At 52.3% G+C, this 13778-nt stretch overlaps 2 protein-coding genes across 12 annotated transcripts in view; both read left to right on the forward strand.

Moving 5' to 3' along the window:
* The window catches only part of IL17RE (interleukin 17 receptor E), a 46815-nt gene extending 45393 nt beyond the window's left edge, over window positions 1-1422 (forward strand). For all 5 annotated transcript variants that reach the window (XM_078442775.2, XM_060631702.2, XM_060631703.3 and 2 more), the window contains one exon: window positions 297-1422. In XM_078442775.2, the coding sequence (XP_078298901.1) occupies window positions 297-892 (596 nt within the window). In that variant the 3' untranslated portion in view covers window positions 893-1422. The remainder of the gene's footprint in view (window positions 1-296) is intronic.
* Window positions 1423-2121: 699 nt separating this feature from the next.
* Window positions 2122-13735, forward strand: IL17RC (interleukin 17 receptor C). 7 transcript variants are annotated; one of them, XM_060631692.3, is made up of 19 exons: window positions 2122-2469; window positions 2749-2770; window positions 2961-3113; window positions 3408-3482; window positions 3574-3683; window positions 4874-4985; window positions 5308-5352; window positions 6874-7013; window positions 7237-7296; window positions 9243-9309; window positions 9396-9577; window positions 9666-9716; window positions 10405-10453; window positions 10627-10748; window positions 11015-11074; window positions 11632-11680; window positions 12740-12835; window positions 12941-12979; window positions 13073-13735. In XM_060631692.3, exons 1-19 carry the CDS (start codon window positions 2365-2367, stop codon window positions 13690-13692), a joined length of 2157 nt encoding a protein of 718 aa, XP_060487675.1. In that variant the 5' UTR covers window positions 2122-2364; the 3' UTR covers window positions 13693-13735. The 7 variants fall into 7 exon arrangements, with proteins under 7 accessions (XP_060487675.1, XP_060487678.1, XP_060487681.1 ...); XM_060631693.3 differs by having other exon boundaries at window positions 2123-2469; window positions 9255-9309; XM_060631694.3 differs by having other exon boundaries at window positions 2123-2469; window positions 9255-9309; window positions 10408-10453.
* Window positions 13736-13778: the final 43 nt, after the last annotated feature.

Raw genomic sequence — 13778 nt, forward strand, 5'->3', positions numbered from 1 at the left:
GAGTCTCTGCGCACGAGACTATTGGGGCGGAAATCCAGCTTGCTCTGCACCTGCCAAACCTGGCACCTAGACTTGGCCCCTTCTAGGGAGCTTTCATCTTATTAGCCCAAAGGCACAGTATAGGCTAAAGTTGCCTTGGGTACCCATCCACAGCGTAGATAAGGAACTAGGTTCCTACATCATACTAGTTCCTAGGCACCCTATGATGTAGCCCCAAGGCGGGGAGTGGGGGAGGGGAAGTGCTGGGGTGTCTCTTACCCCCCCCCCCCACCTTGTTCATCTGCTCCCGCCCCCAGGCCCGAGCCACGCGCGGCCGGTGTTGCTGCTGCACGCGGCGGAGTCAGAGGCGCAGCTGCGCCTGGTGGGAGCACTGGCTGAACTGCTTCGGGCAGCGCTGGGCGGCGGGTGCGACGTGATCGTGGACCTGTGGGAGGCTACGCGCGTAGCGCGCGTGGGCCCGCTGCCGTGGCTGTGGGCGGCGCGGGCGCGCGTGGCGCAGGAGCAGGGCACCGTGCTGCTGCTGTGGAGCAGAGCCGACCCCAGTCTGGCCGGTGGTCCGGATCCCGGCGCAGCGCCCCTGCGCGCCCTGCTCCGCGCGGCCCCGCGCCCGCTGCTGCTGCTCGCTTACTTCAGTCGCCTCTGTGCCAAGGGCGACATTCCCCCGCCACTGCGCGCCCTGCCACGCTACCGCCTGCTGCGCGACCTGCCGCGGCTGCTGCAGGCGTTAGATGCGCTACCTTCCACCGAAGCCGCCCGCTGGGGCCGCCTCGGGGCTCGTCCGTGCCTGCAGGGTCGCCTGGAGCTGTGCCGACGGCTGGAACGGGAGGCCGCCAAATTTTGCCAACTGAGGCTGAGCAGAGACAGGCCTAGGGGTACTGGCTGGAACCCCTGAATGAGCCTTCTACCCTTGAATCCTTGGGGTGCCACCTCGGGACTACTGGCCAAAAATCCTTACGCTGTCTGCCAACCTGGGAGCAGAGCACCTCCCTCACTGTCCCAGCCCCTTCCCCACGTGTGCCTGGCTTCTTCCTTAGGATTACCCTTTCAGAACCAGCAGGGAGAGTTGGTCTTTACTGAGGGCTCCACCGACCCCAGTCCTGTGGGGGTGGGGGAATCTTCCCACTTCTCTTCAAAATTCCGGAAAGAGTATTTTGCACATGAACCAGTCCAGGCTGGAGAGGTTGTGGGACAGGGATAGAGGAGGCAGGAGCTATGGCAGTTCTGAGTGAGGGGTGACTTCAGGGGGTGGGAGAAATTCCCTTTCTGAGCCAGGATACTGCTTTCCCAGACTGGAGCCTAGCCCAGAGGAGGATGGAGGGAGAGAGAGAGCCTGATCAGGGAAAGAGGTTTCAGCCTTGAGTGGCCAGGACACAGGTGTGACTAAGATCAAGAAAAATAAATAAAGGTGAATATAATGGATAAGCTAAGAGACACAATGTGCTTCTCTACTGTGCTCAGGATGCTGAGTTGGAGGGAGGGTCAGCACAGCCCTGCCTGGGGGTTGTTATGCATCAGTTTGTGGGCCCAAACCCTGCGTGTCCACACCTACAACCACATACTCCACATTCTCACAAGCAATGCCTCTGAAAAGGCAAAGGAGGACCTGGAAATTCTCACTGTGAACAGGTTCAGGAAGGTCCATTTGTCATGTAGCCAGCCCATGACAACAGCACAAATGGGGCCCCCTGTCTGCCTGGCTCTGAGTTCCTTTCCTCCATACCACACTTGAGCAGAGGCCAGGAAGTGGTGAAAAGCCCACTTTCTGGTGCTCTTTGTCCCTGCCTTTAGAGCTCCTGTCCCACAAAGGGTCACTAAGTCCCAGGGAGTACGTGAGAAGGGACCTGGAGTGCCCAGTATGAGGAGATTCAATAGGCACCAAAATCCCAGATTCACGTGGCAAGTGGAAATGCCCTAAGATTGCCCAGGCCCTCTTCCTTAGGGACTCCCAGGGTGAGTAAGAGCTCCCTTACTCAGCTGTGACTCTTCAGGGGCCCCTCCCAGCTAGGTGTCAGAGGAGGAGGAGAGGGAGGAGGAGGAGGAGGAGGAGAGGGAAAGAAGGAGGTGAGGCCACCACCCCAGTCCAAGGCTGCTGGCTCCCAGGCCTGGTGTTGGTGGGAGGGACAGGGCGGGGCGGGAACAGCCAGCTGCCTGCCGGGAGCCAAAACGAAAGCACTCTGGCTGGGTCTGGGACGGGATTCAGGACTCCCAGGAGAGGGAGTGCTCAAGCCCGCACTGGGACCCCAGGCTGAGGAGGGATTCCAGCCCCTCCTGGGGCTGAGTGGGAATAAAGGTACCGTGTCTGCCCCCCCCTCTGGGGGGGGCAGGACAGGGCCTTGGGCCTTGGTGCCTTCTGGCACCTGGAAGATGCCTGTGCCCTGGTTCCTGCTGTCTTTGGCACTGGGCCGAAGCCCCATGGTCCTCTCTTTGGAGAGGCTTGTGGGGCCTCAGGATACTGCTCGCTGCTCTCCGGTAAGTCTGGGGCACTAAGAGTGTTGGGGAAGGCTCAGGGTTCAGTCTGCGGCCCATTGGGGCCCTAGCCTGGCTCCTGTCACTGTCACTACTGCCAGAACTGCCCTGGCTGGTCTGTCTGGTGCTGATGGGTTAAGAGAAGAATGGGGAGGGGGAGTTTGTCTTCTCCTGGAAAGGACTTGAACAAGGAGCCCTGGAAAGGTGGGCAGGGATCTCAGGCAGGGAAAAATGGCTACATTCGGTGGCATAAACTCTAACACGTCTTTACCTTCTCCCCAGGGCCTTTCCTGCCACCTCTGGGGTGAGTAGCCCTACTTTTAGAAAGAAAAGAACTGCCCAGGTTGGCGGAAGGGATGTTCCAGTCCCATGCCTTTCACACCCACCTTAAGCCCAGGAAGAGCCCAAAGCTCCTTGTCCCTCTGGGGGTGTCAGGTACAACTACCCTATGGATTCTGAACAGCTTTAGCTCTCACCCTGCCCTTTATGCACAGATGGTGACGTGCTCTGCCTACCTGGGAGCATCGTGTCTGCCCCAGGCCCTGTGCTGGTGCCCACACGCCTGCAGACAGAGCTGGTGCTGAGGTGCTACCAGGAGACTGACTGTGACCTCTGTGTGCGTGTGGCCATCCACTTGGCTGTGCATGGTGAGCATGTCATCCCATAACTGTGTGTGTTCCCATGTGAGTGTATCAGGGATGGGCACAAGGACTGGGGAGTCTGGCAGGCAGTCCTGTGCATCCTCAGTGTTCTCCTGGAGAGCACTGGCCAAAGGATCCCCATGTCAGCCTGGTCTCTCTGTCTACCCACCCCCCCGCCCCCCCTCCCTCCCCCCAGGCCTGGCCCCTGCTTCTCAGCACTGGGCTTTCTGGAATGAAGCCAAGCCCAAAGCCAGCCCAGAGCTGGGGCCTGAGCTGGGTCTTGCTCTTGGGCCCTTCTAGGGCACTGGGAAGAGCCTAAAGGTGAGGAAAAGTTTGGAGGAGCAGCTGATCCAGAGCTTGAGGAGTCTAGAAACGGTGAGGAGAAGATGGCTGGCCCAACTGCCCCTTGCCACGGCCTTGCCCATGGCCCCTGGGCCTGACCAAACCCCTGCCCTGTTGCTCACAGCCTTTCTCCAGGCCCAAGTCGTGCTCTCCTTCCAGGCCTACCCCACCGCCCGCTGCGTCCTACTGGAGGTGCAAGTGCCTGCTGCCCTTGTGCAGCCTGGTCAGTCTGTGGTATGCAAAATAATGATAATACCAATAGCCATCTTCTAGATATGACATCTATGAGGCGCTGTCATGTGCGTTAGCTCTGTTTGCTGATGGCAAGGCTGTGGGCAAGCCCTTTCAGCCCTTTGTGCCTCAGTGTTCCAGTCTGTACAATGGGAATAAGAATAGTCCTACTTCATATGGCTGTTGTGAGAAATAGATGAGTTGGTACGTGTAAAACATCTGATGTAATGCCCAGCAGTAAAGGGTCTCAGGAAGTTTAATTTTCCCTTTCTTGTGTACTCCTTAAAAGTACCCATGGGGGTGCCTAGGTGGCTCAGTTGGTTAAACGTCTGACTCTTGATTTTGGCTCAGGTCATGATCTCATGGTTCAGTTTGTGGGATCGAGGCCCATGTTGGGCTCTGTGCTGACAGTGCAGAGCCTGCTCAGGATTCTCTCTCTTCTTCTCTCTACCCTTCCCATGCTTACCTGCTCTTTCTCTCTCTCAAAATAAATAAACTTATTTAAAAAAAAAAAAAACACCCATGAGCGAGGCATTATTATTACCCTCATTTTCCAGAGAGAGAAACTGAGGCTTGGAGAAAGGAAGTCTGTGGGCTGGATCTAGTTCTTGGACTTCCTGCTGTACCATGTCTGCTCCGTGTACATACTGTGGTGCAGGGTGTTGGAGCTTCTTCCTACCTCAGGAGGCCACATGTGTTTGGAAGATATATCTCCACCCCGGGCCAAATCACTCAAGCCTTTTGACTTCCCCTCCCGCCCCCAGCTCCCAGCCAATATCCTCTTGCCTGGAAAGTTATAGAATCGGAGAACATCTGCTGGCCCACCTCAATGGGCTGTCATGAGGACCCCTGAGGCACTGGGTGTGAGAAGGGGTTTCTGATCACCTTAGCTTTGACCACGAGATGCAGGACAGCAGGGTTGGCACAGGGACTCAAATAGCTAGGGCCCTTATCCCTGCCCTGCTGACACCCCTACTGAGGGGGTGTGCTTTAGAACTGGGAGCCTTTTTTTTTTTAGCTTAGAATTGAGGGTCTTTAAAGGAAATGTTAATGGGAGAATTTCAGGCTATACAGTATAGCATCATTGGTTGGGGAAAGGGATGAGTGGAGTGGTCCATGGACAGGAGCTCAGAGCCCTTGGTCTGTATTCTGAGCCCTATACTACCAGCCTTCTGCCACCCCTCTCCTCACAGGGTTCTGTAGTATTTGACTGCTTCGAGGCTGCTCTGGGGGCTGAGGTGCGAATCTGGTCCTACACTCAGCCCAGGTACCAGAAGGAACTCAACCTCACCCAGCATTTGCCTGGTAAGTGGCTCCAGGTCCTGCCCCACCGCCCCCAGTCTCTTTCTTGTCTGGCCACTGCCATTCTGCTTTTATCCCCTTCCTTGTCCCATCTGTTCTCAGGCAGGTGTCTGAGCTCCTATCCTCCCCAGGGTCTATCCCTCTTGTCTCCTCTCCCCAGATGATACTGCTTCCCAGTGCTTGAGGAAGGTGCTTTGGGCCCTGGATAGATGGGGTGGTATTTAGGGGAAGGGAGCCCTTCCCAGTGCTCCCCATGGGTCAGACCACTCCTCTTCTTTCTTTGGCCCCCAGCCCCACTGGTGGCTTTTCTGTGATCTCTCCCCAGACTGCAAGGGGCTGGAAGTCCAGGACAGCATCCAGAGCTGCTGGGGTATGATGGACTATGGCCAACGGGGCTGGAAGGAGGGAGGGACAGGGTCTGGTGTGTGAGGGACCCTTGGAGGTGGCTTCAGGTCTGGGCTTGCCACAGTCCAAATGCTCACAGAGCTCATTTAATTCATCACACATGAACTGCAGTAGCTCCTACTCTGTGCCAGGCATTGGGACTATGAAGATGAATCTCCCTTATGACAAATTTATTTATTAGTACCAGGGACATCTAGAGGCCCAAAATGTTGTCAAGATTATGGTACCCTCCCCCCACATACACACCATATATCAAGATAACAACAATGTTAAGCCATAAAATAAGGGCTAAGAAAGTCAAGGCTCTGATGGTTTTTCCCAGGTACTACTTGAATTTTGTTTTTGCTTTGTTCATTTTTTTTTTTTTTTGAACTGGGGTATAACATACATACAGAAAAGTATGTAAAGAGCACTAATTTCAAAGTCCAGTTCACTTAATTTTTACATATGTATACACTTGCATAACTACCACCCAGGTCAACCTATAAGCAGTGATGTTCTTGAGCTCTTAAATTTTTTCAATTTTATTTCCCTTTTGGCTCCTTAACTTAAGTTTGGCCTGTCTCTTTGGTAATTCATTAGAAACTACTCAGCACCAGAGCTTTGAGGCCACAGATACACATCATGCATTTCATATCTTCATTCATTCAGCAATCAATGATTCACTTATTCAGCAGATATTTATTGTGTGATTACTCTGCCCAAGGAATAGTCCTAGGTACTGGAGATTAATTGGTAAACTAAACTGACAAAGATCCCTGCCTTCACAGAGCTGACATTCTAGCTGGGAGTCAGGGTCAAGGTAGGGGTGATGGAGGGCACAATAAACACAAGGAAATGTGAAATATGCAGTAAGTTAGCTTGATTAGTGTTGTGGAGAACATTTGGGGAGGGGAAAGGAGGATAAGGAGGTTGGGGGTTGCAGCAGTCAGGGTTAGCCTCACTCGAGTGAAAAAAGACCCAAAGAAGTTATGGAAGGAGCCATATGGGTGTCTGAGGGAAAAGGGTTCCATATGCAGAGGGAACAGCCAGTACAAAGAGCCTGGAAGCAGGAGTGTATCTGGTGTGTTTAAGTAGAGAGGGCAGGGTGTCTGCACTAGATTAATTAAGGACAAGAGTACTAGGAAATAAGTTACAGTGGTCAGGGCAGCCAAATTGTGTAAGGTATTGCAAGCCGTTATAAAGACTCTGGCTTTTACTCTGGAAGTAATTTGGGGGGTCATCAGAAGGTTCTAAGCAGAGAATGATTTATCCTACAGTGGTTACAGGATCCTTCTGGCTGCAGAGGGAGAAGAGTGTGTCAAGATACTGGGCTGGCTGCTGGGGACAAAGTCTGGTCTGAGATGAGGACACAGGCTCTGCCCTCTAGGGGCCTTCCAGTCTCAGGAATTTGAAGGAACTCCAAAGGGTCAGTCAAAGGGGTGTGATCAGGCTTGGGTATGTAAAAGAGGTGATGGAGGTCTCTGTCTCTTTGCCTCCCGCACAGCCCTGCCCTGGCTCAATGTGTCTGCCGATGGTGATGATGTGCACCTGGTGCTGGACGTCTCTGAGGATCAGCGCTTTGGCCTCTCGCTGTACTGGAACCAGGTCCAGGGTCCTACAAAACCCTGGTGGCACAGAAACCTGGTGAGGCCTCCCTGTCCCTAAGTCCATTCCCACTCTAGGCTGATGCGCATGCTAAGGATGTGAGTGCATTATCAAAAGGGACCCTTGAATACAACACAGCGACCCCCACCCAAAGCAAGGAATATTGGTGGGGGAATAGCTACTTGCCTGGTTTCCTCGACTTTGGCCTCCAGCCTTCCTCCTCCTCATCTCTCCAACTTTCCCCCTTCTGCTTGTCCCACAGACTGGGCCACAAACCATTACCTTGAACCATACAGATCTATTTCCCTGCCTTTGTATTCAGGTAAGAGAAGAGTCCAGCTAGATGCCAGGGGAAGGGTACTGGAGAATTAATGAGGGGGGTGCCCCTTACCTTCCTTGTCTTACCATCCTCCACTCTCTTCTTTGAGGTGGGAACTATTGCTCCCTAGGGTGACTAGCCCTCTCCTGACCTTTGCTGTCCTGTCTTCTGCCTGTTGCAGACTCTGGATGCTTTTCCTGATCCTCTATCCACAGGACTCCTACTTATGCTTCATGGCCCCATTCAAATGTCACCTCCTCCTTGAAGCCTTCCCCTACTCTTCCAATTGTCTCTTTGTGCTCCCCTGGAAAGTAGAGAATGTGCTGTGAACTCAGACTGATTTGAATCCTGACTCTTGCCATTTGCTAGCTGTGTGACCTCATGCAAGTCACTTCACCTCTCTGAGCCTGTTTTTTGTCTGTAAAACAGGACTAACAATACCAACTTCATAGGGCTCTTATAAAAGGAAGTATCCAGACTTCTGTGTGTTGGCTCTTCCCTCTTCTTCTTCTTCTTTTTTTTAAGATTTTATTTTTAAGTAATCTCTACACCCAGCGTGGGTCTCAAACTTACAACCCTGAGATCAAGAGTCACATGCTCTACCGACTGAACCAGCCTGGTGCCCCTCTTTCCTCTGAAAGATATCTGATTGTATGTCTAAATGGTCATCAGGTCCCATCTGTTTTACCTCTGACATTAATGTCTGTCATTCCCTCTACCTGAAATGCCCCCCCTCCTTCTTTTCTGTATAATCAAATCCTTCCAACTCAAGTGCCACCTCTTTCCCAGAGCTTTACCTCAATTCCCTGGCCTCTCTTATCTTCCAGTCTTCTTGCACTTGTCTTTCCTTGTCCATTTGTCACTTCCTTTCTTATTTGGGCACCTGTTTCATTTCTTCTTGAATATAACAGATGCTCAATAAATGAGGGATCAATTTATTAATATATATATACATGTCTTATCCCTACTACAACTGAGAATTTGTAATTTCCTTGAAGGTAAGGAAATAGTACCTAATTCAAATTTAGTAACTCCCCTAGAGCCTTGCACAATGCCTGGCATGTAGTGGGTGCTAATTAAGTCTGTTAAAGGAACGAATGAATGAAACTCTCTAACTAGCACTGTGATAGGACACATAACAGACATTCATGAAACGTTTGCTGTGATATAAACGTCCTTACTGCCAAGCACAATGCCTGCTACATAGTGGGTGGTCTTAATTAAAAGTGTGCTGAGTAAATTAATGTATTATCTCTATATCTTAGCACAGGGCTAAGCAAAGAATAGATATGCTTTAAAAGTCTATTGAAAGAAATGGGGTGCCTGGCGGGCTTAGTTGATACAGCATGTGACTCTTGATTTCAGGGTTGAGAGTTCAAGCCCCACACTTCAGGTGAAGTTTACTAAAAAAAAAAAAAAAAATATATATATATATATATATATATATATATATATATATATACACACACACACACACACACACACACACACACACACACACACACATTTATGCACTCCTGGAAGGAAGTAGAAGCCCGGGGGGCCATATTTCCTGACCATACGCATTACTGTTTTCTACAGAAGAGTATATATATATATTTTATTCTGAAAGAATAAATGAATGTGTCCTTAACACCTACCATACCACCTGGCACATAGTAGGTTCACACAAAGTGATCATGGATTTAATTATCAATGTCCCTAGTGCCTACCACAGTGCTAAGACACATAGTAGATACTCACTAAAAGTCTGTTGAATGAAGATGTTGCCAGATAATTGGCATAGAGCTTGTTGGAAGAATAAATGTGTGCAACTCTAGGGCTTTGCAAAGGGCAAAAACACTGGACGAGTGTTTATGAAATATCAGTTGAGTGAATACATCCCCAGTGCATAGCAGAGGCTAGGCTCCTGGAGGGTCAGCTCGGTTGAACTGACTTGTAGAACCCAGTTTCTTTTCCAGGTGTGGCCGCTAGAGCCCGACTCTGTCAGGACAAGCATCTGCCCTTTTAGGGAAGGTGAGCAAACTGGGGCTGGGGCCATGGTGGTAACAGTGCAGGTGGATGAGTTCTGGGTGCCCAGTGACCCCGCCCTCTCCTTGCAGACCCCCGGGCACATCGGAACCTCTGGCGTGCAGCCCGGCTGCAGCTGCTGCCCCCAAGGGGCTGGCGGCTAGATGCACCCTGCTCGCTGCCTGCTGAGGCCACTCTGTGTTGGCAGGCACCAGGAGGGGGCCCCTGCCAGTCGCTGGTCCCGCCGCTGCCACCAGCAAATGTCACTGTAAACGTAAGTGAAGCGGTGGGAGGCTCCTGGAAGGAAGTGGAAGCCCAGGGGGGCATATTTCCTGACCCCACCTATTACTCTTTTTCCACAGAAGGCACTTGAATTGCCATTGCTGAATGTCCACCCCAACCTCTGTGTCCAGGTAAGAAGGGGGCATAAGAGCTCCGGGCTAGGGGCAGGACCCAGAGTGGACCCCCCCAGATAATTCACTGTCTTCTGGACCCACTTTATCCTTGAGTCACTGGAACAAAGTAGTTACTTCTGGGAGTTCCAGTATTGATTTTAGCAGTGCCATGGGACTCTGGGCAAGTCACTTTACCTCTCTGAATGTCAGTCTCCTCATCTGTTTAATGGGGATGATAATAGTAAATACTTCATAGTAGTGGCTAAAACCAATACATGTTCCCACCCTGTAGAGCTTATGTTCTAATGGAGAAAGGCAGACAATAGACCTACACACTATGTTAAAATTGTATCTAAATACTATGGGAAGGGTGGGGAAGGATAAAGGAGGGTGGGGGTTGCAATTTCAAGTGGAGCAGTCAGATGAGGCCTCTTGGTGAAGGTGGTTAGATGAGAAGGGAATGTATAAAGACATGAAAAGAGCTAATTTAGGGTCATAAGGCCCTTTAGCACAGACACTCTCACAAGGCTAAGGCTGAGAAAAATGAAGTATTTGCTAATCATCCAGCCTTGAACCCTGATCTGCCTAAGATTAGGTCCAGAGTGCAGACCCCCCCCCCCACATGACAGGCCTCCCCTTACTGTCCTACCCTTTATGGCCTTGGCTCTAGCTTTTTCCTGTGCTCCTAACCTTGACCCCTTCTAAGCAGGTGAGCAGCTGGGAGAAGCTGCAGCTGCAAGAGTGCTTGTGGGTTGGTGAGTGAAGCCTGGAGAAGGCTGGGGCAGGGCCACTGTAATAGGGATGAAGCCTGGAAGTGCCAACTCTTGGGGGGTGAAGGTCAGGCACAGGAATGGGTGGGGGGGGGGGGCAAGTGGCAGGCTCCAGCAAGTTTGGGTTTCACTCAAGACTGGGCTCTTACCCTTTCCAGACTCCCTTGGGCCCCTCAAGGATGATATGCTGTTGGTGGAGACACGAGACCCCCACAACAACAGATCACTCTGTGCCTTGGAACCCAGTGGCTGCACCCCACTACTTAGCAGGGCCTCCACGGTGAGGGCTAGGGGACCCTCCTCCATGCACCTTTCCAGTTCTATCTCAAGCCTGTCCTCAAATTTTCACAATATTCAATTTCCCCTCCTCGGTTCCAGGCCCTGTGCTGGTGTCTGGGAATGTGGGGGTGATTCAGACCTAGTTCCTGTTCTCAGAGGCCTCTTAGTAATCTCCATGCCCCATTCCCCCACTATTCTGCTCAGCTGCAGCTTGGTGGTCTCCTAAATGTGGTACCCCTAGGTGATAGTCCCCTTTTGTCTTGGCAGAGGGCAGCTCGCCTTGGAGAACAATTACTACAAGATCTGCAGTCAGGCCAGTGTCTGCAGGTGAGTAGGTGGCAGGAGGGCCCTGCTCCAATGCCCAAGGGCAATAGGCCTAAAACTCTGTATTTAACTTCTTCCATCTCTTCCTGTGCTCACAGAGGGCACCAGGGAAACTCTCACTCTTCCTAGGTAGGGGCCTCCTCACTGTCCCCCTAGTACCCACTCACCATCTATTTGTGCTTATGTGTGTCCAGCCTTAGGGAAGCCAAGAGTTGAAGAAGCATAGTTCCTGTTCCCAAGTTGCTCACTGCTGGCTAGAAACCAGAAAACAGATAACCAAATTCATATGTGCTAAGCATTGGGTTCCATGGAAAGCTTCAAGGAAGGACATTGTGCCAGATCTGGCAAGGAGGAAGGCAATAGTCCAGGCAGTAGGCATAGCATGATCAAAGGCAGAGAAGAGAGGCTTGTGGGGAACTACAGTGTGTGTGTGTGTGTGTGTGTGTGTGTGTGTGTGTGTGTGTGTGTGTGAGAAATATGCATAGCTGAGGCTGGAAATTTGGAGATCAGGCTGGCCAGAACTTGTGTTGTGGGGCCATGGTCTTGGTTTTGTTTTACAGCTGTGGGATGATGACCTGAGGGCACTGTGGGCCTGCCCCATGGACAAGTGTGAGTATTACAAGAATTGCCCTTCCCCCTCCGTACTAGGAGCTGGAATCTAGACAGTCTTAGGGGCAGCACATGCAATGGCCTGTCTTTCCCTGGCTCAGATCAATGAGAGGGACACTCCTTCCTTTATTCAAAAGCTAAGACGAGAGCTCACAGAGAGTCTAGCATCACCAAAAAGGCACAATCCCTGCCCCCACCGCAGCCATAGAAAGCTAGAAAGACATTAGCTAATCACTTACATTTAGTAAATGTGAGTTATTGAAGCATTTGCTATAAAATGTCTAAAACCATGAATGCAAATAATGAGGACCTGACTTAGATGGGGTGAGGCCGGGAAAAGGTTTGACCTGTTCTGAAGGCTGAGCTGAGTGAAGTGGGGGAAAAATGCTTTTTTGAGGAACTTCAAGGTGGCCATTGTGGCTAGAGGGTCTTCAGGGGCAGACTTCTATCACAAGGATGCAAGGGTCATCTAGGGCTTTGGGAGCTGATGTAAGGAATTGGATTTTATGTTAAGAGCAGTGGGAGCTTCCTGAAAGGCTATAATCAAATTTGTATTTTAAAAAGGTCTCTGGGGCTGCCATGTAATGAATGAACTGGAGGCAAAAAAGAGGTCAGGGACACCATTTGGAAGGTTGTTGGAGTCATCAAGAGAGTGAGGTCAAGCGTCCAGCAACTCTAGGCTTAGGAGACAATCTTAGCTGACATTTGAACACCTACTATGCCCAGCATTGTAAGTGCTTTGTGAGTATTAATATATGTAGTCCTCACAACAACTTTATGAAATAGGTACTAGTGTTAACCCAGTTTTACAAAGGTGAAAACTGAGGCAGAAGATGAAATGACTTAAACAAGGTCACCCAAATAGATGGATCTATGTTCATATATTGACTCTGACACTACATGCTGTGGACTTCGGGCAAATCTTTCCATTTCTCTGAGTCCGTCAGTCACATATCGCAGCCCCCGAGATCTTTTAAATCTTTGAGTTTTTCTCCTTTGTGAATTGGGGTGAAAGTGTATGGTATCTAACTAGCGTATCCTCTCCTCTGGGTCTCCTAGACGTTCACCAGCGCTGGGCTCTGGTGTGGCTGGCCTGCCTACTTTTTGCCGCTGTGCTTTTCCTTCTCTTCCTTTTCAGAAAGGACCAAGTGAAAGGTGAGCGCTTCCGGGCTTCCGCACTCCCCAGAGACAGGGCTGGGAGTTCCCCTTGAGAAGGTGGCAGCCCAGCTCATGGGCTTCCCCGCCCCTCTCCCCTAACAGGGTGGCTGAGGCTCTTGAAGGAGGACATCCGCGCGGGGCGTAAGTGTGAGCAAGTGCCAGGCGGGGGGCCGCCCCTAGCGGGCCGGCCTCGGGCCGTCTCACGTCTTCCCTTCCCCTCGATTTTTCTGGCAGCTGCCACCAGGGGCCGGGCGGCTCTGCTCCTCTACTCGGCGGAGGACTCTGGCTTCGAGCGCTTAGTGAGCGCCCTGGCGTCGGCGCTGTGCCAGCTGCCGTTGCGCGTGGCCGTGGACCTGTGGAGCCGTCGTGAACTGAGCGCGCAGGGACCCCTGGCCTGGTTCCACGCGCAGAGGCGCCAGACCCTTCAGGAGGGCGGCGTGGTGGTGCTGCTCTTCTCACCTGGGGCCGTGGTGCTGTGCCGGGAGTGGCTGCAGGACGGGGCTTCGACTCCCGCCCCGCAGGGCCCGCACGACGCCTTTGCCGCCTCGCTCAGCTGCGTGCTGCCTGACTTCCTGCAGGGCCGGGCGCCTGGCCGCTACGTCGGGGCCTACTTCGACGGACTGCTCCACTCAGATGCCGTGCCTGCCCTTTTCCGCAGCGTGCCGGTCTTCTCCCTGCCCTCCCAGCTGCCCGGCTTCCTGGGGACCCTGCAGGAACCCGGCGACCCCCGCCCGGGGCTGCTGAGGGAGAGGGCGAGGCTAGTGTCTCAGGCCCTGCAGCCTGCCCTGGACCAGCTGCTTAAGGCTCCCGGGGATCCCGGGGACCCTGAGGACGGGACGAGGGATGGCACGTGAGGCAGGGGAGACAATCTGAATAAAGGCAGACGCTATTTTTCTATCCGTGCGTCCGGCATGTGTCTGTGACCGCGCCACTAGCCGAT

Source organism: Panthera onca, chromosome A2, assembly GCF_046562875.1.
Source record: "Panthera onca isolate mPanOnc1 chromosome A2, mPanOnc1 haplotype 2, whole genome shotgun sequence".
In the NCBI taxonomy this organism is placed as follows: Eukaryota; Metazoa; Chordata; class Mammalia; order Carnivora; family Felidae; genus Panthera; species Panthera onca.